At 37.6% G+C, this 25293-nt stretch overlaps 2 protein-coding genes across 2 annotated transcripts; both read right to left on the bottom strand.

The window, feature by feature from the left end:
• Window positions 1-526: 526 nt before the first annotated feature.
• Window positions 527-5979, bottom strand: LOC136809976 (uncharacterized). The gene is made up of 2 exons (XM_067066547.1): window positions 5605-5979; window positions 527-3102 (listed from the first exon to the last, which is right to left on the bottom strand). Exons 1-2 carry the CDS (start codon window positions 5905-5907, stop codon window positions 616-618), a joined length of 2790 nt encoding a protein of 929 aa, XP_066922648.1. The 5' UTR covers window positions 5908-5979; the 3' UTR covers window positions 527-615.
• Window positions 5980-6541: 562 nt separating this feature from the next.
• On the bottom strand, window positions 6542-24708 carry LOC136809974 (leucine-rich repeat serine/threonine-protein kinase 2-like). Its single transcript, XM_067066546.1, has 11 exons — window positions 24592-24708; window positions 18446-18691; window positions 18147-18281; window positions 17478-17871; window positions 14578-15202; window positions 14031-14223; window positions 13640-13816; window positions 13031-13270; window positions 12046-12345; window positions 8767-11766; window positions 6542-8357 (listed from the first exon to the last, which is right to left on the bottom strand). Exons 2-11 carry the CDS (start codon window positions 18687-18689, stop codon window positions 7255-7257), a joined length of 6411 nt encoding a protein of 2136 aa, XP_066922647.1. The 5' UTR covers window positions 18690-18691; window positions 24592-24708; the 3' UTR covers window positions 6542-7254.
• Window positions 24709-25293: the final 585 nt, after the last annotated feature.

Here is a 25293-nt window from a genome sequence, read left to right on the forward strand (position 1 = left end):
TTAGATTTTCAACTAAATAAATATGTATCGAAAAATAAATAAATTTAATTTCGGTGCTCTACAGTGTGTAAGCAGAATAGAGCGGAGAAAAGGAACATATTATAAAAAGCAAAGAAAAACTCTAAGGATCTATTCAACTTGTTGTCATGTAATACGCTTCATTTCATTTCAGACCGAAACGGAACAATAGCGTGTAAACGTGGTTCTACTTTACGATAAAATCGCAATCAAATGTTATCAAATTACAATCTTCTTGTCTATTAGTCAAGTTTTACCCTTTTTTCTAAATAAAAAAGGAAACAATAAAATTAGATAAATGAATACATCACCCTAACTATCCCTATAACCCAAAAAATTATTCAAAAGGCCAAAATGAACTGCCGTGAGACATAGGAAATTCCGTGAACAAACTTATCCTATGAAGAAATTAATTAGAAAGTTCTTTTCATTTCTTGAAAAACCTAATAATTGAAAGGCTCAATACAAGCAAGAAATACAAGAAAGACTGGTTTCTCAGAAGACACAAAATCAAGACAAAGCTTAATAAGAGTTGTCTCAGGATTTAAACCAGTTAGATTTTCTTTAGACATTTCCTTAACTTAAATTAGCATGTTATCACAGAGTTTTCGAAATAGGCACACCGATGGCGGCTAGTTGATTTGAAGCGTCCACTGGCTGTTGCGGTAACGGTGTTTCTGGAAACTGAGAAGGAATCTGCATAATGTAACTTCCATTCGCATCTTCCATCGGTTTCTGTTGTGGCATTGGTTGGTTGTATTCCACGTGGGGCTGTTGCATTGTGGGATCATTCTGAATGAAAAGTGGTGAACCCGGGGCGAAATTCTGATAGTTGACGACATTGTTGGTTGCATTGGGTCGATATTCAGGAGCGTACGGTGAAAGATAACCATTTTTGTTCTGGGGAAGTTTGTGGTTGGGTGGAGTGGTGGAAGGTTCGTTGTGTGGAATAGGTGGTTGCTGGAGACAGGTTTGAGGGTAAATCACTTGCTGGTTGTTCGGTACAGGGAACATCTGCAGAATGGCATTCAAGTCTTGTGTTGAAACATATTCTTGATTGTTCAAAGCCATCAACAACATTGCAATTTTGTGTTCAGCTTCTAGCGAGAAATTTTGCATGTTCTTTTGAGTAAACAATAAATCTTGTTTCAATCCATGAATTTTGTTCTTAAGGAAAGTATTTTCGCGGATCAACGAATTTCGGTGTTGGCGAATGGCGGAGTATTGCTTTTCCAATGTCACTCGATCGACTTCTGCGACATTTTTGTTGAAATTGGGGCGTGTTGTGGTGAAAGGTTGTTGGTTCACCATACCACGATCAGGGATGGCAACCGTGGTAAGTGAAGACGATGGAGTCAAATCGATTGGTTTGCCATATTTTCGACGTTGTCGGCGAGCGGGACGTCGCGTGTCTACAACTTGGATTTGTTGTTCATTGCTTTCGGGATCAGTGGTCTTTTTGATGGGGATGAGACCAGCAGGGAAGTATTGATAATCTGATGGGTTGTTATTATTTCCGTATGAGGACGGAAGAGATTCTTGGCTTTGCGATCGACCAGCCGATTGGTGATACCAGCTTGACTCATCATCGGTACAATCGGTTGTTTCACCACCGGCTCGTCGGCGTCGGTCGACAGTCATGTTTTCGGCTGACGTCGATGCAGAAACACAAGAATATTCACAGTTGAGGGGTCTGTTATCATCGATATCAGAAACACAAGACATTCCACCATCAGTTCCTTCACCAGATCTGCTGTGAGATGAGCTGGCTGCTTGACGTTGAACAATATTCAACTCCTCCATAGCTCTGGATAACTGCATTTGATTGACTTGCAACTTCTGTTCGGTTTCAATAAATTTTTGACGAAAGAATTGAATATCATTACTGGCTTCTTTGAAACGATTTTCAGCAACAGCAAGATCACTTTGTTTTTGACTTGCGTTAGTTGATTCGTTAACAACGCGACTTTCGAGTTCTCGAATGGTTCTCTCGTACTCACGTGACAAGGTTGTTTTGCTTTCGTTTCCTTTTTTCAATTCTTTCTCTAATCGATCGATGATTTCTTCATGTGTTTTCGCTTGCTCCAGTAACTTCTTCTCAAGTTTTTCAATTTTGGAAGTATATTCATTCAATTGAGTTTGGGTGGTAGAATCGGAAACTTTGATCGGTTTTTGTGTTCCCGAATCGGTAACATCGATTTGTTTTTGAGTCGATGAATCGGATACATCGATTTGCTTTTGAGTCGATGAATCGGACACATCGATTTGTTTTTGTGTGGACGAGTCGGAGACATCGATTCCTTTCTGAGTTGTAGAATCTGTGACTTCAGTTTGGCTTTGTTTTTTATCAAGCAACGTTTTCTTGAACTCTGCTCGTTCTTTATTCAACGCAAGTTCTAAACGAATCGTGTTTCTTTCTAAGAGTTCAATTTGTTCGATACTATGATCACGAAGTTCTGTCATTTCATCCTGATGTTCTTGGCGATCTTCCAGTATCTGAATTTTCAAGTGATGAATGAGTTCATTGTCTTGGCGCATTTGCCGTTTAATTTTACAATAGTCCATTTGGTAGTCGTGGTATTCTTCTTTCATTTCATACATTCCCTCGTGGAGAGTCACATTCTCGTCTTGGATGGCCAGATTCTCTTCGCGAAGATCAGTATTAATCATGGCATGTCGACCAAATTTGACAGTCATTTCATTCAATTCTTGAGTTTGCCGATCAATAAAACCCATTTGTTGTTTCAAAGATTGCATGAGAACTTTGAGAGCGTTTTCAGCTATCGACCTCCTCCTTTTCTCTGTTTCCAATTTAGAAGAAGCAGTTTTCTCGGGCACGTTGCCAGATTCGATGGATGTATCACTTTCACTCAAATGAACTTCACTTGGATTGGGGACGAGTTCTTTAATAATTTCGTCTACCGATTCTGAAGGCTTTGCCGATTCACCGATGTCACATTTAGGATCGATTTTATCGATGAGAACGAGGCTTGCATCGGACCACATTCCCTCGTGCACTTCGATCAGACTCTCTTGAACTTCAATCGACTCGCTGATGCTGAATGGCGCTGACTTTCCGAGAACCTGAAGAAAAAAATGGTGCAAAATAGTAATGTGGGGGGTAAAATCAGAACGTAGTGTCTTTAAAAAACCTTTGTTTTACCACTTAGCCCGACATTTCTAAAGTTAAATCTAGCAATATCCCCGTATAAACAAGACTGTTTAATGGATAAATGTATTGTTTTATTCAGCTTGATTGCAAATTAGGGGAAGATTTTGCTATCTTGAAAACCACTGCAATTAGAACGCTCTTTTTAAATAGATTTATCGATTTTTTTTCTTGCTGCTGGAGTTATTAAAACTCTAATGCATAGTAAGTTTGTAAAAAAAATTGTTGATTTTTTATGTGAAAAGTCGGTGAATTTTTGCACAGAAGAGCTTTGCCAAACGTCACAACTCACAGTGGCGTTTTCCCGTTATCAATACTACTTCAAACCCTAAAACCTTGACGAAAAATAACAAAATATAATACCCATTACGACTTATACCAGTCGAAAACCCATCAAAAACGATAAAGAGGACTTAATGTGGCTTTCCAAACTATTTTCCCGTAGCATTAGCAATTCTATCTTATTTATAAGAAATCTTCATAGGCACTATATTTTTGAGGTCAAAGTTTTTGTAAAGGCTTCTTTGTCTCGAAATCTCCAAAATAGTGGTTTTTGACCAATTTTTCATTCTAATTTTTCGTAGAAAAACAGTGATAACTTTGACACTAATCAACTTAGAAACCCATTGAAACTTAGCACTTTGTGCAAAAGAGGGTAAATAGACCTTTTTTTAAACGTCTTTTTAAAGTTCATAACGTCATTTTTGTAATTAATTTCTTAATTTACCCTTGACAGCATACAGCACCTGACCCCGAGAATGTAGGTGAAATTTGAATCAGACCTGAGAGATGTAGATTTGCATTTAAAAAAATATTGAATGTTTTAAACGAAATTTTGAACTCCCAAAATCCTTTCCCAGGGGTTTGTTTCATTACTTTTGATAGATAGGCTATTTTTTTTGTTCCTTGAAGTTGACTCCCATTTTCGTTATAACCCCCAGAATGTAGGTTTGGTTTTATGGCTTTAAATCTGGTAATAGTAAAATGTTGATATTTTTTCGACTGAATTAATCATAACAGGAAATTTTAGAAATATCTCATGCCAAAACAATATTCTAAAGAGCTTTTGTTATTCTGAAAATTGGATTTTTTCGCTTTTTAACCCCCAGAATGTAGGTGAAAAGATTCGGTTGCTGAGAGCGAAATTTCAGTATTCATCGGAAATTTTTGTTCTCTAAGTGAAATTCATACTTTCGAAATATACTCTGACAAAAAATTTACAAAGATATTAATTTCATCGTGCTACAAATGATGAAAAGTAAAAGAAAGGACGAAAAGAAGAGACAAGAAAGTTGTTTTTATTTTGTAGGTTGAAGATTCTCTGTTAAAATATGTGAATAATGTAACAACACCCCTGTCTCACAGCCCCGGTGGAACTTTTCCTACATCGGTTCAAAAATTTCTACTAAATTCCCAATGGGGATAGAAATTCTATTGTTCCAAACCATTCCAAACTTAGGCAAATTTTCTGATTGGGCTGGGGTCCCAGCGGGTCTGGGACACGTCGTAAATGCTTAAAATGCCAACATTAATCATCTCTCAGGTAATACTTTCATGTTATGAAAGTACAACAAAAAAGTTTTATATAATTTGACAGACTTTTTATGTCGGGTTATGAAGGCTCCCAAATTGTAGGTCAACTAACCTTAAAAGGTAGGTCAAACATTTTCGTTAAAATATCTAACTTAGAACAATAAATATTGAAATGGACTATTTTCCACATTTCCTTAGTTGATTAGGAATAAGAAAATACCCTATCATCATAACTTAATTCCAATAGATTTCGATTTAGAGAGGATTTATTTAAAAAATATCTCAATTCGAGTAGTATCCAATCAACTTCGATTCAGATTTTGGCCTGAAAAAATCAATTCAAGTTAAAATTTTATGTCTAGAAATAATCAGTAATATGTAACAGTATGCTCTGAAACAACTTTTTATGAAGTTGAACTATCGTTAGGGCTACAATGCTAAAAAATGAGAAACCTACATTCTCGGGGTTTACTACATTCTCGGGGTCAGGTGCTGTATATTACCAAATAACTCGTTTTTTGTTAAAAGTGTCAAGGAACATAAAACAATGTTCAGAGCCCTTCTAAGTCATAACCTTCTTGTGAACACCGGATTATTTGGACCTATGGTCTAGACCTTAATTTCAAACCGTCTGATTAGTCCTATTCTGTATTTGATTCATTGAATTTTGCATCCATCCTTTTATCCTGATTCTTCTCCCCTTTTTCATAGAACAAAACCCGGACAATTGTCCCCCACTCATCCCCTTGCAATTACAGAGGCCCATTAGGTACCTGTAAAACTTCAGGGCTAAGGTTTTAAATCTTTTTGATTTCGTTCAGCACGCACCAACATAATTACTCATATTTAATGAATATCCAGAATATTTCAGAAAAAAATTATACCTGATTGTCGTTTCCTATATAACGCAATTCAAATGCACCACCGTCAAGAACAAAATCAATTTTCAAAGCTATGGTGGTTGGAAGGTCATCTGGTAATGAAGAGATCTTCTTTGAAACGAATGGTTCATGGCAGGTATCTTCTGCTTTGTTATCAAAGACTCCAATGAAATCCTCCTTGGAAGCTTGATAATTGTTGAAAGTGAAAGACGCTAGGATATCTTCACCAAATGAATAATTCTTCTTTATGTTTAGTTCATGAAAAACTACAGCGGACTGATGCAGCAGTTCTGGTTCTGTCCCCATTTTTCAAGAAAAAGCTGGAAAAAGACGAATCGTTGTTAGCAGTCACAAACCATTTTGTTTTTTGTTTGTTTTTGTTTTGACAATGGAACGGCATCACCAAGTTCTTTTTCGAGCTTCGACACTGCAATGACATCTTTTGTGTGTTCTAAAAATGGGAGGGGTCCACGGCGGCCGCCCCAGACACGGTGGGGGGGGGGGCGTTGACAGGCTAAGCAGAATCTTGGCCCGCGTATCTGAGACATAAGAAGAGATGAAAAAGTGTCGACGGCGTATTAGGTTGTTCCACATTCACTTCACCTTGCAACGAAACCGAGTATTTGGCATTTATCTTTTATTTTTTGTTGTTAAATCTGAAAAAAAGAAAGAAAAAAGAAAGAAAACACTAGACTTTAATGGACAATCGTAGGTGTAGCAGTAGTAATGAATCTCAAATTATGCGGGAGAGGAGCATAATTATAGACGGAATATAGCTCGACGCCAGCGTAGAATGGCCTGAGTGCCACCAAACAGACCACATGATACAATGCCTGGTATATCACCCACACACTTATTAGAGTAGGGATACCCAATTCCCCTAACATGGTATGATATCCCTGATCCTGATGTAAATAATACGATATGCCTACAGTGGGTCTACAGTCTAAGATATTTTATATTCTAATTTAGAAAACGCAGAAAAATATATGTATGAGATCTAAAATAATCCAGAGAAAATGTAAGAATGCATAAAAAATTTACAATTTCTACCAATATATATAAAACATCGACGATATCGAAAATATTTGACGACGACGACAAAATTAATTGCCAACGCAAAAAATTCAAAATTAGAAAGATTCAGTATGTTTAATAAAATACAAAAGAAATCATTTATAAAACTTATTCAAAAAAATAATAATTACAGGCATTTGAAAAATATAAAAAAATCTCACAAGGCTGTAGTCTGTATCAGACTGCAACAGACTAAATATGAAATTCATTCCCTAACAAGAGCACGAGATACACTCTGGTACAGAGTAATAAGCATTTACAAAAATCGAAATAATGAACTGAAAGGGAGGCATTTCGGGCGTAAAAGCCACAAGGCATTGTAAAGGTTAAACAAATTCATAACTCCCGTGATTTTCAATCCTGAAGCATTAGGAAATCTCTATTTTTCTGTACATTTAACACTTTTCAGTTTAACAATATTATCATAAGCGACTTTTGTTTATGAAACGAATTTCTAAATTTAACAAATTCAAAGAACAGAACTCAAGTATATGTAAAAAGGTAAAGACTCATTCTCCTAACAGTCAGGAAGCCTATTCAAGTAAGAATATTTGTACTAAGAAAATCTACTCCGTATTAGGTTTCCAACAAGAGATTTCGTAACAATTTTGCACTGGGTGCGTACCAAAACAACATAGTTTTTCTTTCCATTTTTTCTTCTTTTTTTCTTTCAACTTCTTCCGAGAAACTTGCTGTGCTACTCGTTATAGAGTCCTTCTTATCACTGATTCGCTCGTCAAATGGTGGAAAGTTAGTGGTAAGTTTACAAAGAGGGTTGGAACCAAACGCTTCATCGTTTAATTCTTTCCCAGTACTAGCCATAATATATTCTACTCCGTACAAGTCTTTAGAAGTATCGTTTTTCCAAAGACAAAGTTTGCGCAGTTCAAATTTATATGGTTGAAAATAAGTCAAGAGTTCAGGTGTTTTATTCTTTGGGTCACTGATATCGTATATGAAAATATGCCCACTACCCGTGCCAAGCCAAAGAGTGTCGTGCGCAGGACAAAGCGTCCAAACACGATGGTCCCAAGGGTCACAATTTGGTTTCAACTCCCGAACTTTATCTTCAACGTCAATCTTTTGCAATACTTCCAAACTGTTAGTGTTAACAATTTGCACTTCAGAAGCGCATTGAAATTGTGCAACGAAATTTTCTCCGTCTGATAAAAGTTTCATATCAAGAATTCGTTGTTGTTGATGCAATCGTTTCAAACGGTCGGTTTTTTCATCTTTTACAAAAGCACATGGATATTGATACACGTAACCTCCACTACTGGCAATCACGTATTTCTCATTGAAGACCATCGACATCACCGGTCTATCTTGATTGATCAAAACCTGCACACCTTCCTTCGTTAGTTTCCCTTTCAAAAAGTTTTTGATACTCACTCTACCCAATTGACCAGACTGGTAACCCACATAAACATAATCTTTGTGGACAGCCATGGCTTTGATGTGATTATCTTCAATAACTTCATGGGAAGGATTTTTGCCATCTGTCGTAAATATACGTATCTGGTCATCTGCAGTACCGAGTAACGTGATTGCGATGTGTGTTTCCGTGATGAGCACGACGTGCATAGGATTGTACGAATCCATACCGTAAGCTTGTCCATCGATATTCCACACTGTTTTCACTTCTGATGTCTTCATGTTGAGGATAATCACGGATACACCTGATGATGATATAAAAAGAAAATGTGAAATTATACCTTCAATTTAATTTAAAAAAATATCTTCATCATGAAACTTTTAGCATGTAATGCACTTTTAGATGTTTTCCCCACTCATCAACATGTAAAAGATATTATGAAGATTAATCGATTAATTTTAACACTCAGGATATACAATTGACGCTTTCTTGACGTCCTATGATTCGATACGTTCTCGTTTTAGACGAAAGATCGATCCTTCCGTAAAACGTGGATTAGAATGTGTTTCTCTTACCTGAGAGGGGACAGAACTATCTTAAGGCAAAAAGGTTGTTGATAAAACCCTTTATCCGTGTTAAAATCCTTTGCTCTTACTAGCAGAAAAGCGTTACAAATCTGATAGTACAAACTTGAAAATAAGAGAAGAGCTTACCTGAGAGGTGGTCACAGACAGCCCACAGATTATGAGTGGAAGGTACAGCACAAAGATGTTTCGGGTTTTGCACCGGTTCCAAAGTCCGTTTGCCGTAAAAAAGTTGAAAGGCGGGATGTTGTGATTGGGTGAGCACTTGATGGGCGGTCGGGCGTTTAGTGCTCTCGTGTTTCCACATTTTTGTCATTAGATCGGTCAAAGCTAAGAGACCGTACAAGGATTCTTTTGTGTCTACGTACGAAGGGCGGTCACGATCTCTGAGCGCTTGAGGGATTTGATGTTCGTATTGGATATCGTGGAAAGGTCGGCGACCGTTGATCATTTCTCCGATCACCATGGCAAAGGAGTAGATGTCCACCTTGATGGTATATTCATCTGACGAAATGAACTCAAACATTTCAGGAGCCATAAAACCAGGCGTTCCAGCAACGAACTTCATACCATCAGGTGTCAGGAAATTGGCTGTACCGAAATCCGTTAGTTTGATGTGAATGTCACCGGTCTGATGGTCTATTTGGAAGACTAGGATGTTATCACTTTTGATATCTCGATGAATAATGCGACGTTTGTGCATGAAGTCCAATGCACTGGCGATCTGTTTGACGACACGGAACAACACTACTCGATTGATTTCCTTTTTCTTCCCAGACTGGTCATAAAGAGCATCTTTCAAGTTACCATGACAAGCCAGCTCCATCAATGCCGACAATCGTGGTTCCGTAAGAAATCCCACAAATCGAACAATAAACTTATGTTCACGAAGTTTACTCAAGACGAAAATTTCTTGCCGAATGTCGTGAAAAACATCTTGTGCTGATAATACATAATCTTCAAAGTTGTAAAACTTGATTGCGACCTCTATTTGCTTGTCATCAGATATGATGTAATTACCGCGATAAACTTTACCAAAAGCACCATTACCGATCAAGTAATCTTCATTTTCTTCAAATTCCAATTTGGATCTCGCAATCTGCAAATCTTCCGACAAATCTTTGAATAATAATTCCGGACAGAGCTGCTCGACGTCAACTACTTGCGGAGAGTGTCTCTTTTCCGCTTCACAAGAAAGACATTTATCACCGTTGCGGGCTATGTAGATTTTTGCGAAGGCGTCTTTGATGTCAAACATGTAAGGTTTTCGGATACCTAACTGTATACAGACGGGACAAGCGGCGAACTGGTTAACAAACGCGCGTTCTCCGTCATTACCAGACAACCCAGGGTACCATTCTTTGATGAGCGTTCGAATGTGATCGATGATGTAGCCCAAAACACGATGACCAATACTGCTATTGGAGACTTTGGTTTCGATAATCTCCTCTGAAGACGAATACTTATTCTTCAACTTTCGAACAGAGAAAAAAAGTTTCGGGTCATCAAAAATGATGCCAGTCTTCCAGCAGGTGATGATACCTTGGTCGAAAAGATGAGATATGTCGGGGAATTCATTCAGCACTTCACAGAAGTCTTGTTCTTTAGATGGTTTTTGAAATCCGAAACAAGCTTCGTCACTTTCAGAATGATGTGTTCGTTTGGAGGATTCCCCTGTTGTTGCCATATCAACAGGCTCGCGTGGATTCTCTTCTAATGTTTCATTAGGTGAATCTTCTTCTGATAGAATTGGTGAATATTGTAAATGGTTTCCATTTGACGTCGTCATCTTTTCATCATTAACAATATGAGTGCTTTCGGTGGTTTCGTTGAGCAATTCAACACCAATATGGTTCGTCACTTCCCCATCATTTGTTTCATCTATCCTCTCCTCCGTAAGAATGAGTGGATTATTGTTGTTGTTCTCCTCCTCTTGGAGAAGAGAATCTTCCATTTCTGCAACATCGATGTCTGAGTTTTGTGATAGGAACTCTTTTTCTCTTTTATCAATCACTTCAGATGGTTGAGGCATACAGGGAGAAGTTTCGTTTTCTGATGCTTCCAAATCAATGACAGTGATCATTGAAACACTGCTTTGTAAAGGTGAAGAAGAGGTCATTTCATTTGGAGGCTCTGGTGAACATCTTTCTCCGTCAGAGGTTAGTTGGGATTCACTCTCTTCGTCCAACGATGAAGAAAGTGGTTTAGCATCATCTTGAACGTGGCCAGTATCTGATGACGTGTTCGGATTCAAAGACGGAGCACGGCTGCCGTAGCTGCTAAACGTACCTGAAGTGACACTGGAAGTTTCATCGTGAGACGTTTGGTAGATGCTTCCCAAGGAAGGGATTGTGCTCGAAACATCCGAGTTAACGGTTGACATTGCGGATGTAGAGGTCGAGTTTTCATCGTATTCCACACCGTTCAGTGAAAGCATGGAGCGGAACGGTTGATTGGGCGATCCTTCATCATCTTGTGGTGGAGGTGACATATTGGTATCAGCATTGACGTAAACGATGCCAGCTTTTGGTGGTTGATTGATGGAGAGGTTCAAAGTGTCTTCTTCGTCTTCATCTTCATCTTCTTGTTGGTGCAAAAGATCTTCAACATTTTGTTGTTGTTTTGTCTTCGAGTTATCCTCTGCCTTGGTGGAAGTCATCATAGTGGCGAGCTGCACATGATCGAGCGTCTTCTTACTCGAAGAAACCACCAGCATATCTCTCATGAACAGTAAGAGACGGCTGACGAAACGTTCCCAAAACCCGAACGGGATACAGTGGAAAGTATGACGACGTATCAGGAGTGTGGTCTGTGCAGGCTCTTTGACAATCCGAGCTGATCCCTCGGGTAACTTCGATGGTACCAAAACCCGATTGGAATCGATCGGGCATGCGATTTGGAATCGGAAGAGTAGTCGTAGATAACGATTGTAAAACATGTTCGGGAAATCGACGTCGTCTCGAATGATAAAATTCTTGAGGTCATCGATACTAAGGATACCGTTCTTGATACGAGCATGTACAGCATCTACAGTGATGATTTTTGACATCAAGCGACACAACCAGGATGGGTTGATAAAGTACATGTCCTTCAAATCATAGTTCGGATCATTGTAATGTAGAATCGTCCCTGAAAAATAAACCAACAGACTATCGTAGCTAAGTCACAAAGAATAAGATCTATTGGGATCTTACTCCCTTATGTCTCAGATACAGAATCTCATATTGTCAGAAATCGTAGAGTTTAATTTATTTGATATCGTTAATGCCAGTACAAAATTATTCCTTCTCATTTTTTTTGGAGAATAACACAAACAATTGGGGCAAAATCTGAGGATTGTTAAGAGGGATATCGGGATGTTTGGAGAGGGGACTTGTAAGGGCATGGTCATTTTTTACAATAACTTACCGATATTATGGAGAAACTTTGTCACATCCGCTATATCCTCGGATTGAAGGCGATCTTTTTCGTTATTATTGGGGGATTCCTTTGCCAGCATCATGAATTCGTCTCGCATGAGAATGGGGATTCCTTTAGTCTCTTGTGCTTTTTCACGTTGTCTCTCACGCAACCGATCTTCGAACAAACGATAGCTGTGTGGGATTTTTTCGCCCATGATTAAGTCGCCGGTGGGCTTGCCGTTCCGAGGGTCACAATATTCCATCTCACTAGCAACTTGGTAAATGAGTTGTCGTAAGCCCTCCATCACTGTTGGCGGTAGAAAATAAGAAAAAATGATCAGATCAGAAATGTTTAGAGAAAGTAAGCTTGATTAGAAAAATATTTTCAATGAAATAAAGTGCCACCTCGAGAACAGTATACTCCTGGTTATTCGAACCTGCACTTATTCGAATAATTCGGTTATTCGAAGTGAGTTGGCGTTTCCCTTGGATCTGCTTACCCAACTCGGGCAAAAACAATTTCAGTTATTATTGGGAGATCGTCGCGTGAGATATTGATTTTCTGCGATAAATTTTTTTTTTCTTCAAAAAATCAGGTTTCAATATTTATGGTTATTTACACTCTTCAAGCAATTTCTTAACCACAATGCCTCAATTACTTCAGAAAGATCATCCCATTAAGGTTCAGTTGAAAATCTAGTGGGAAAATCTTTGTTCTCAGTTATTCAAACTCCCGGTTTTTCGAAGTAAATTCTTATCCCCTTTGGATCTTCGAATAGTCGAGAGTCTACTGTAATAAGAAAGTATTTCTTAGAATTACAGCGATTCGTGACTAAACGATTTACGACAAGTAAAGTTTCTTGGAATTCGAAATGAAAGTTTAAAATTGTTAAACCCAAAGAATGCCATTCAAAAGCTTTCGAAGCACACAACCTTATCCTGTAAATCGATTCTTGGTAGCTTTCAAATGTTAAGTAAACGAGTAAACTTACTTTTGGAGTAATCTTTGTATTTAACATTAGAGGAAACGAATTCTACACCAGCCAGATTAATCTTGTAATATCGCGCGTCTGACGTGAACAAATTTTCAACAGCTTCTCTCATGTGAGGGACGAAGTTTTTTTGGAGCACACCAGGAGGGACCTTGTCCAACATGGTACCAATAACAATGATGGTAGCCCCTGGAACACGCGTCGTCAAATTGTCCAACCATAGCTTCAGACCGTTAACACCTGATGAGGGAAAAACAAAAACTCGTGAACACGCAAATTCTTCAATTAATTTTTAAATAACTTTTCGAGTACAACGTGTTCAACTAGGGGAAAGGCTTTGTCCCTTTGTTATGTTGTAAATATTATAGGGATATTACGTGCAAGCCCTAGGCTGCTGTCATCCACTAACGGTTTCGTGCTCCTTATACTTACATATAAACTTGGGGTTTGCGATTCAGACTATGTAAGGCCTAAACTCGAGTCTTCTGTTTCACTTCTTCGGGATTAAAAATTTAAAAACTGAGGAAAAAATCATGTCAAATAAAGATAAATAAGTTACAGAGATACCGCTTTTGTTTTAGAGATCAGAAACAGCTAACAAAACATTACCGTTTGACAATTCTTGGCTGTCCCATATCAAGAGATAGAGCGACCGTCTGGATAAGAAACACTGATGAGTGGCGTAGTAATCATCCTGGCCCGCAAAATCCCACACACGAAAGGTAAATTGTGTTTGTTGGTTACCGAACGCTTTTCGTGGAAGCTTGATTTCTTGAATGTCAATCCCTAAGAGAAATAGAGTAAAACTGATGGAGTTGATAACGGTGGAACGTACATTTGACATATCTACATCACGCTCTTTGTCCTATGCCTGTAAAATTGATTTTTAGAAAATATTCTTGATGCGTAAAACTGTGTGAAAATAAAAACAAAAACCAGGAAAGAATGCGTTCGTTAAAACAGTACTTTGGAGATTTTTAGTAGACGAAGAAAGACAAACCTTGGGTAGATATATCATCGGAATAATTGACATCTCCTTTCAAGCGATGCATTAGTGTGGTCTTCCCTTGTGCTGCTTGACCGATGATCAGTAATTTCATGCAGTAATACGGTTCAGCCGCACGAAGACGCGCTCTCAAATGAGAAATCAGTGTTTTGGCTGGACGTTGAACATTTGTTGGTGGGTCTTTGATCTAAGGCGAAGAAACATAATTGTATTTTGGCTTAAACATGGCTTCTTATGTTTTTCCTCGAAGACCTAGCTTCGCTGTATCATCAAAACGACCCTGTATTATGCAAAATGACTCAAGGTCGGACAGTCTAAACGCATTCTATAGAGCTCTAGCGATTGTACTTTTGAAATAAACGTTACGTCAGATTTGATTTGGCATTCAAACTTCCCTTGAGAAGTGTAAACGCACGCACACATCTGGAATGACCCTTTAAATTTGATACCCCATTTTTGATGATATTTCGGACTCAGTTACCCTCCAAACCCTTATACTTTTTTCTAGGTTACCCGGTAATATTCAACAATAGACACTTACCACAAGTCCTTTGAAAGTAAAATCGACCAATTTGGACAAATACCCTAGTTCTATGGGTAATTCGCGGATATCTTTGTTGTCACTGATATCTAAATTCCTTAATGTGGTGATCGAGCAAATGCCGAGCGGAAAAGTCTCCAATTTGTTGTTTGCTATGTTGAGGTATTCGATTGTAGCACCTTTGATGTTTTCAGGAAATGTGATCAGGAGGTTATCTTTCAAGTCCAGGATATTGAGTGATGGTGACCACTCGACGATTGGAAGCTTTTGTATAAGATTGCCAGAAAGGTTTAAGTTTCTCAATGCAGGTAGCGTAAACACATATCCAGGGATGTTTTGAAGTCTGTTCTTTTGAAGGTTTAGACGAACCAAGTTGGCCAATCGGTTCATATTTGACGGTAGCCGAGTCAAGTGATTCCATCCTAGATTGAGTTTTTTGTACGTGATAATCTTCTCGATACATTCTTCCTTGAGTACAGACAATGCTAAGCCATGCCAATCTGCTTCCTTCTTTAAAGGGGAGACATAAGTCTCCATGAATAGAAGTATGTTGACAGCCTTGAACTTCTTTTTACTACAAGCCATGGAGACTGGAAAAGCATGATCAATCCCATTCGCTGCTTCCCTGAAAAAGAATTATATCATTTAGTCGATAAGTAATGTAGTTTAATTTTATTTATTTTTAAGGTTTCTGGTTTAACCACCTGGTCTTCCTTAGCCTGGATATCCAAGCTTTAAATTTCAGAAAAAATTGAACTTTACCTAATAATACAAAGTTCTGAAATTGCTTGGCCTCCCTAAAGAATTAAAAGGACAAGCTATGTTTCCGAAACTTTCCTAGTCAACCCAGGGCAGCCAAACAAAAAATCAATCAAAAGCAGCCTTAAAAGATTTTTAAAACCATTTAAAACATCATAAGATTACACCAAAGTCCATAAATTGCATGTTTCACCATGCCTTACCATGTTTTTCTTGAAAAATGACCTCACCTCTGTTTCTTTCTTTTCATGTTTTCATGTAACTGGAGGCTTTGTGTTCACTAGCAAGTTGAGGGTAAATTTAATTTCGTTAGGGAATTTCTTCGCGTCATGTAAAGTGGACCTTACAGCTTTAGGAAGACCAGGCAGTAAACCAGAACATAAAATATCCAGGCTAGGTTATCCTAAAGTGATTTACATTCCAATATCAGATGGAAACACATGCGTACTTTAAAAAAAACATTGCACGAAGCTAAAAATTTGACAACCCTGGGTTTGCACGAATCTAGATAACTGTAAATGACCAAGCTGTAAATAGCAGAAATATCAAAATAAGAAAATTATATAAAGCTTGGGTATCCAGGCTAGTTGAATAGGTAATCTACAACAAGACAGGCTTAAAAAAGAATATCAGAACGAGAATACTAATTGATTTGCACTTTAATTAAATGGCAAAGTTAAATAATCAAAATATGTTTTAAAGATGTTATTCATAATTATAGCTAAAAGTGATGGTAAACTATGTGGTCACTCATGTGGGCATTTGGCAAATATGTCAAGCCTTCATTTTTCCTTCGGTAAATAGGTTGAACCTTTATTTTCCCGCGGAAAATAGGTCGAGCCTTTAAAAAATGTTCAGCAGTTAAAGAGCTAAAAATCGCAGACGTGTTATTTTCCAGCAAAAGGATACGTGTAGAAAGAAATACCTCAATTACAATGCTCATTTTATACAAAAAAGTTCAAGAAAGGGAAAGGTTTATTTTAGGTTGATCTTTTTTAGACTTTACTTCAAAATAAAGCGATGACAAAACGACATTGATAACAACACCTCAAAAAATGTGTTATCAAGAAGTAAAGCAACTTTAAAATGATACAAAAATATCTAATTCCAAACAACCTTGAATTTAATAGATTTAAATGTCATGTACAAAACAAGAAAACACAACAGACAGTTAACATTGAACAGAGATATAATATTTCGAGAAACGAAAGCAGATATTTGTTGAGATAAAAGAAAGCATCACGTTAAAAAATTGTCAAAATAATGACATACATGACAACAGCTTTTATTATTGGTTGCGTGTTGAAAGTACTTAGCGTTTCCAAGAAAAAAACATCAAGCCTTTTCGAATTGAGAAACTTCATAGAGAAAATGATAGTGGTCTTTCTTTTAAGTTGAAAATTTGAAAGGCTCATTTGACATCCCTCATCTAATTCTGACACCCTTCTTAGAGATAGGATTAAAAGAAAGGTCAGAATCACTGATTGAAAAAAAAAAACATTTTCCTCTCTGATCGTTTATTAGTGATAAGCGATTCCGACCTTTTATCATTCCTCAGGTACAAAGAAGGGTGTCGGAATTAGACGAGTGACGACGACATTAGACCAACTTACAGTACGTCTCCTAACATTTATCCCTTTTTCAGATAATTCGTATAGAAAATTTTGAAAAAAATGTGCCCATAAACCCCTCAATTTTTACAAACTGCCTCTATGGTAAGAATATCTAACAGTTAATTCTTTTTTGGTTTCAAGTCATGTCACCGGCCTCAACAAAATAGTTTTTATTCAACTATTCGGAGAGCCAATTGTAACAATTTAGCGAGAAACTCATTTAGAGGCTAACAAATCACAAATATTATAAGCTATCCCTTACATCTTATCTCTTACATGCAGATACATATAGACAGTCTCAAACTCCTGGATTTCTTGAACAGAGACCTTCTAAAATGGTGAATAATTCGGTTCCAGCTAAACGGTCCTTAATTGCTAAAAATAATTAAAAATTTAGAAACGATTCACATTTTGTGGCCAAGCTCTAAAGCTTGAGAGTAACTGGAACTAAAGTTTCCCTTTTTTTAAGATGAATAATTTCTGAGGGTCAGTTCTCAACTCCAGTTGGGCCAGGCCAAGAAGACTTACCCCAAATCAATCATATCCGCGACACTCATTTCTTTGTTAGGTAGAAAATCTCTCCTCAAAATCACAGCATTGACATTTTGCTTAGAGATTTGCTCTTTTGTCTCTGCACAGAAGAGCAGCTGTAATATTTCACAGTCTCCCTTGCTAGCAGCAGTACAGGCTAACAACATGGCAGCTGTTTCTTTACTGCTGGGCGTTGAAAGACATTCTTTTAAAGATTCCAGCATGTTGTCAGGCTCACGCAGGGATATGAATCCTGCGGCAAAATGGTAGTTTCTTTTGACGGCTATTACCAGGCACTCATTGAAACAGTTCAGCGTCACATCTACTCCAGGCTGAATATTCTCCACTGTTTTCCCAAACTCTCTATTGTTTTCGATGGCCTTTTTAACCTCTAAAAGAGTAAGAACAGTGAAAATATTTAAAGGGCTACTTAATATTCGAAAACAATTTTAGCAAACTTAGCGGACAACAAACAACAGGTACTCGATCATAAAGATTAATTTTTTCCTGTAAACAACCCCCAGTTGGAATATTGAAAATCGAGCTGGTTATACATTGTTTATCGTGTAGCCCTCGAAGTTAATAAGAAAGAAAAGTGGATAATTGATACATTAATTTTTCAGTGGATGACCAGTAAAGGTTTAAAAGGTCCTAACAGACCCACACCTTCAGTTTTCAATAATCGTGCAGCCTTTCTTTGTTTGTTGACTTCAGCTGTTTTATGAGGTGATTTCCCAAACTCGTCTTCTTGCCTCAGGTCCGCATTGTATCTCAATAAAACTTCGATACACTTCAAATCACCTGCATAAAAAGAAAGAAAGGCGAACTATGAATAACCAAATAAAAAATTGAAACGTCCTCAACGTACCCAGTTTTTCTACTTCATAAAAAATGGTCGAGGAAGCATCTCCAAGTTTTAAACCAACCATTCATCACATCAGATATAATAAAATTGAATTAACTACCTATGGTGGCAGCAATATGTAAAGGAGTATATTTCCCATTTGATTTGGAGTCGACATTGGCACCTTTTTCCAGGAGGAGTTCAATAATATCAGGTCTTCCACTACTGGTTGCTTCGTGTAATGGTGTGAAACCAAACACCCCAGCATTGACGTTAACATCTGTGGGATTTCGCTCCAAAATCTCCTTTACTTTCTTCAGTTTTCCTTTCTGACATGCATTGTTCAGCGCATTGCTGCTGTTCATTTCTGAATGGAAAAAGACAATAAACATTAAAAATCATTTGCAGCTTCTAAATGAATAATTATGAAAAAAATCTAAAAAATCCAAAAAATAGTGAACTTCTACACATTTTTAACCATTATTACCAACTCGCCAGAACTGGCACATCTTTTTAATTTTATCAGTTGATCTGAGTGCACTGAAGTTAATGGGAATAATATCTGTGAGTATGATACCAGGGAATGTATTCTTTTAAATCAAATGTAACAATAGCCGTCCCGGTGTTGTCCGAGACAACTCTTTATCATGATCATTTAGCTCGCTTCATACCCTGTCCTTTTTGAGAATTTAAATATATTTTTTAGCTTTTATTGTCTCGCTGGGGAAGTACTTTATACTAGAGACTGATCACATAGTGGGCAATACCCCCCAAACCCCCACCTGTAAAAGGTCACTCCAACATATACAAGGTTACCCCCCCTGAAATCTATTTTCAGCCTAACCCCCATCTTATTCAACAATCCCCATCTAAATTTGTAAGATCTTCCAACCTCAACCTAATTGCGATTAAAAGTTCTAAGGACTCAGTCAAATCTAACCATAGCATACTAAGACCACGAAAAACCTCTTAATATACTAAGATATTTGACTTGTATTAGGCTGTAGTTGAATAAGAGTAAACTGCAGTTAGAGATATTTGGGATAAAAATATTTCAATCAACGGGTAGACCAAGAGTGGAGAGTAGTTTTTTCTGTTAGACCTGATCTTTGCGCTGTGTGGCCCTTTACAGATGTTTTTTAATGTGTAGAATCTAATTAATTGGTCATTTTTTAAGAAACAAGGAAACAAAAAAGCAAGGTTTTAGCATGTAAATGTCAAACGTGAATGGACTGGAGAAAAATGAAATTTCAACATGGATTACATTTGTTTTTTATTTTTCTTAAGTGTGTGTGTGTGTCAAAAATGATAGGAGAAATACAGAAAAATCAACCCCCAGCTGAAAAAAGTCACCCCCTGTCACCGTGCTATTTATCTTCGATTATCTTTGCAAGGTCGTGGCTTCTTCATAATTTGCGAAAGACACATCTGGACTTATCTTGTACTTTTCAGTCTTTAGTTCGTAGTTTTGACTTTCTGGAACTATGTGAGTTATTGTCTATGTTTTTCAACTGTTTGAATGATTTTCTGAAAGGTTGTCACCAGTGGGATTCACATCCGCTAAATGCAAAGTTCCGTTGATCAGACGGATGATCTGGAGTTTTTACAACGTCGGCTAAAGATTACTTCCTTTTACCGAACCAGTTCTATATTCGTGATATTATGCTGTACACCTCCACAAAATACATGTATCCTCTAGGTCCCGAAGTTCCCGAGGTCCCAAAATGAAAAATCCTCCCACAATATATTGTACCCCAAGGTCCCGAAGGTCCCAAGGTCCCGAGATGAGAATATACCTAATACCTGACACAATATACATGTACCCCCTAGGAATCAAATCAATAACGCTTAATAGCTGGTAATATCCTTCGGTTATTACTTTTTACAAAATAAACAAGGGATGGTGCAAAATATGAGCATATTTATTTTTTTTATAAGCATCTACTTTATAAGAATCAAATCAACAACAGTTGATAGCGGGTAATATACCCTTCGGTTATTAGTTTTTACAAAGTAAACAAGTATGAGCACAGTATGAGCATATTTACTTTTCTTATAAGCATCTATTTTATAAGAATCAAATCAATAACGCTTGATAGCGAGTAATATACCCTTTGGTTATCAGTTTTTACAAAAGCGAGGTTAAGCAGGGGTTTATTTTTACAGTAAAGTGCGATACCGTAGGCCTGTACATAACTTGCCAAAGCAATTACCGGTTGGCAAACGATATCATACTCCAGGATGCATCGTCTCTTATTTCCCCCCTATTTTCTACTTTCCTATATCTTCTATCCTGTTAGTGTTTCTAACTGTTTTCTAAGTATTTTTCTGAAATTTGCCTGTGTACTGGTGAAATAGGTCTCTGACCCCGGCTCGAACCACCAAATACAAGCAACCTTGGTTTACAAACCCAATGCCTAACTGCTTGCGCCAACGAGACACAACAGAAAGCTGTCATTCACAAGTACTTATAGTGTGTAATTTACAAACCTCAATTAAAAAAGCTCCCAACCCTACTGGTGCTCTTACAAGGATCCCTACGGGATCCAAAGTTAAGTCTCAGGGAACGAATGCTTGCGTACATTCGCGCGAGCGTCCAAACACAGATATAAAAAAGTCTGTTCTTCCGCGGAAAATTGTGAGATCTGTTATCAACACTCGGTAACTGACATGTCAATCAATCACACATGCTAGAAAAAAGTCTCTAGAGAAAAACAACACAAAATGGTGTCAAGATGTGAGCAGCACGAGTGTGATTAAATTGTTAATTACTTCTTCAAATTATGTATATATTTTTAAAATGCTTTAAAAATATAAAATGCTTTAAAAATACATTTGGTTGTGATTACCGTGAGTGGTCCTAAATCCGACAGCCTTGCTTAATTCCGACCCCCCCAAATAACGATTATGAAAAAAATTCTATGTTTACAAACACTCCCTCTACAAGTTGAACAATAAAATATTGCAAGAACTCTCAAAACAAATTCAAAACATCTAACAAGATGGCTATATATAATGTCAAGATGTCAATAATGTAATTAAAAAGTGTGAGTTGTAAAAGTAATTACTGTATATACCTTTTATTGTCATTTATGACGTTGGACATATTGCAATAAAAAATAATGTTCCGTATAAGAAGCAATTATTGTTAATTATTTGGTTCAACTGGTTTACTGTATCAAATTTCTCAGTTTAGTTGACACTTTGGTATTTTCGTTGCATCACAGCAAAAGGTTTGTTTTTATTTCAGTTTGTATCTTTAAAAGACCACGTCGGATTTAGGCAGGGCTGTTGGATTTAGGACCACTCACGGTATGAGATGATGAAAGTTTGATTGATAAACTTGGTTAAAGTATCAAAACAAACTTGTTGTCAAAGAGATTCAAACAGTAAGTGAAAATACATTCAGTTGAGTCTAAGCTTTAATATATCAGGATTAGAAACTAGGCTAGTCTTACCTCTTTTATTTTTCCCTTTACAACAATACAATTCTGACAAGTTGACACAATACATATTGACAGGCTTTACTTAAACTCCTATATATCAAGATTATGGGATTTTGAATGCAGGCTGATTTTACTTTCATTTTCAGTGGTTTCACTTTCGATTTCAAGCCAACATCTTAGCAACAGAGTGCCTGCCCATAGTTACAGGGGTTTGTGCAAAAAAAACAAACATAGAAAGTTTCCCAAATCCTGCTCTACTGTATTTCGATTGAACCGATAACAAATGAAACTTTGCCATGTTTCACTTTTTTGCACCAATTCTTCAAAATAAAAATATTTAAGACTTAAAGTTCTTCTTTTATTCAATGATTTCTTTATGGCACTTTGTTGAAAATCTAACTCTCACATCAAATTACCACTTTCTACAGTATAAATTGAAGATGAGAAAAAACCTAAGCCTTAGGATCACGGATTGAAACAAATATATGAAGGGAAGGGTGGGATTTTACAGCCGCCTGTTGTGCAAGGCACTGAGAGGCCACAAGTGCCACAAAGAAGGGCCGTGTGCAGCCGTGTGCAATCTCATTGGTGTAAATTTGATAAACAGCTGCAGCGAACGAGCGCCGACTTTCCTTTTTGTTGCAGATTTCAATATATACTTCTCAGAGATTACTTGTCAGTTCAGGCCTAGTTCGAGTCATTTTTGGAATCATATTCAGCGCGCAGCCTGAGCTGAACAGATGCGCGGGTCGCACCTAGGCCTAGGGTCGTGAAATTGACCGCCCTAAGATAGGACCCTGCCGACGCACCGGACTTAACGAACACCGGACAAGCGAAAGTCCGGTGCAAAATGCCAGGCGTCCGCGCTCGATAGGATCGATCATCGGAACGGCTCGATAGGATCGATATGTGATCGATGGATTACTTATCGACCCGGATAGGAGATCGATGGATGATTGAGCCGATAAAAAGCCTTGATTATCGATCCTTCGTTGATCCATTATCGAGCTAGTATTTCAATCGAGTATATCGATTCGTCATCGATCGTTAATTGATTTGTCATCGATCGTTAATCGATTATGCATCGATTATAAATCGATTATGCATCTATCATGTATATCGATCATGTATCGATCATACATTGAGCCCGTAAATCCTTGAATAAGCTTATTTAATTTTTCAGGCTCTAAGGGGGGGGGGTGCGCTTATTATATTAGGCCATTTTTAAGCCGGCCCCCTCCGCTTTTTTAAGTTCGGAGCTAGGGCTCAGGCGAAATTCCGTAATCTAAACCTTCCAGCAGATGTTGAAAGTTTCCCCGACCTTTTCCCAGAGCTTTCTTAGCGTGTCGAAAGAAAATTTCTACATCGGGTGCCAGATAAGTACCGATCAGTTACATCAATATGCCTTCTTACCTGTCTTTAAAAATATAAATAAAAGTAATCACGGAAAAGGACGCGAAAAAAAAAGACATAAGTGTGAGAACAGAGTAATCAAACTCGTTAGAAAAAGTACCATTAGAAGTCATAAAAAATCAACCTGAATAAATGCAATCGAAATCCCAGAGAACTTCATAATTCCCCAAACAACATTACATTACTATGTCAAACTCCCATTACATAAATTGTACAATTACGTCAGAGTAGACTACGCTCGCCACCGAAGAGGTTTATTTGGAAAGGGTAATTACATTTTATTGTTCGCTTCTTTTTTAAAGATTGGCCGGGTTGGAAAAGTATGAATTTCTTTGTACATATTTTACCTACCCCAAATATTTAGGAGGCTGAGTTTTAAACAAATGGTCAAGTTAAAACGAACGATAAATGTATCAAGGTCTGTTTTATTTACCCCCTGGTGACTTAACAAAAGAGACTTAACTCGATGTTACAATCCAATTATTGAAAGTTTGTCTCGGCCTTTTTATAATGAGCGAGACATGCGTTCTCTGATTACGCAATTTTCATATTGACATTTTCGAGGCATTTTGATGTAACTGCCGATAAGTAAATCCGGTTTGACGCCATTAGATCGATATGGATCGATTAATCAATATAAAAAAACGGTCGATATTTTGATTGGATCGATAGAGGTGTCGATAGGTAATCGATAGGTGTCAATAGGTAATCGATAGGTGTTGATAGGTAATCGATAGGTGTCGATAGGTAATCGATAGCGAGAAAGATCGATTAATATTAGAGCTCAATTTTTAGAAAGAGTCGATAGGGTCGATAAGATCGATAAAAGATCGATGATAGATCGATGATAGATCGGTGATAGATCGATAACTAATCATAAGCTTAAAAAAATCTTCAGTATCGATCCTCTATCGATCTCCTATCCGGATTATTGATAAGTAATCCATCGATCACATATCGATCACATATCGCGCACGCCTGGAAAATGAGAATTTTTTTTACCACCGGACAATTTCTACACCGGACTTAAGGAAGTCGGATGTCCGGTGTCGGAGAAGAATATTTTTTCCCACCGGACAATCAAAACACCGGACATGACCAGTCCGGTGCGTCCGGTGTTTCTTAATTTTTTGTTTCATAAATGTCCGGCGTCCAAAATAGACCTTTTTTCAAAGAGGCCACCCTGTTGAATAATTATGTAGTCCAGCAGAAAAACAATGATACACCCATGCATAATTATTACAATATGCATGAAACAGTGATTATGCATTGCTGTATCATTGTTTGTATGGCTGGACTACATAATTATTCAACAGCAGTCCTGCCCTACAGCTGCCCTACAGAATCCAGACCAGGGGGTGGTGTACCCACTGTGTGATCTAGGTGAACTATATCGAGCAATACAAACCTGCGATCAGTATGAGATATTTAGCAGTGATTAAGTAAGTGATCCTTGTTCATTTTAGTTTTAGGTTCCCATGTTTTGATCCACACTTGACTTGAGGTTCTGCAGTGTGACTTTGGTACCAAAGTCAAGTTAGCGACACATTCAGCGACACATTCAGCGACACTTTCGCTTTCAGCGACACTTTCAGCGACACATTCGAATTCTTTTGTATTTTTCATGCTGAAGGAGAGGATTCCTATTCTGGAAATTGGTATTCCTATCAAGCCTCATCTGTTAGCTACAAATTACACCAAAAATAAAATCCAAAAAGCGTTCCCTCTTTTCAGGACACGTTCGAAAAGATGCCTCATTGGAAATCTCGGAATACTCATTTTGGGCATTATGGCCTGATTTGGCACCAAAACAATGGATTCCTATCCTGGAAACTTCTATTCCTATCAAGCCCCATCTATTAGCTACAAATTACACCAAAAATAAAATCCAAAAAGCGTTCCCTCTTTTCAGGACACGTTCGAATAGATGCCTCATTGGAAATCTCGGAAAACTCATTTTGGGCATTATGGCCTGATTTCGCACCAAAACAATGGATTCCTATCCTGGAAACTTCTATTCCTATCAAGCCCCATCTATTAGCTACAAATTACACCAAAAATAAAATCCAAAAAGCGTTCCCTCTTTTCAGGACACGTTCGAAAAGATGCC

This window comes from Clytia hemisphaerica, unplaced genomic scaffold (genome assembly GCF_902728285.1).
Source record: "Clytia hemisphaerica strain Z4C2 unplaced genomic scaffold, Clytia hemisphaerica genome assembly, whole genome shotgun sequence".
Taxonomy (NCBI): Eukaryota; Metazoa; Cnidaria; class Hydrozoa; order Leptothecata; family Clytiidae; genus Clytia; species Clytia hemisphaerica.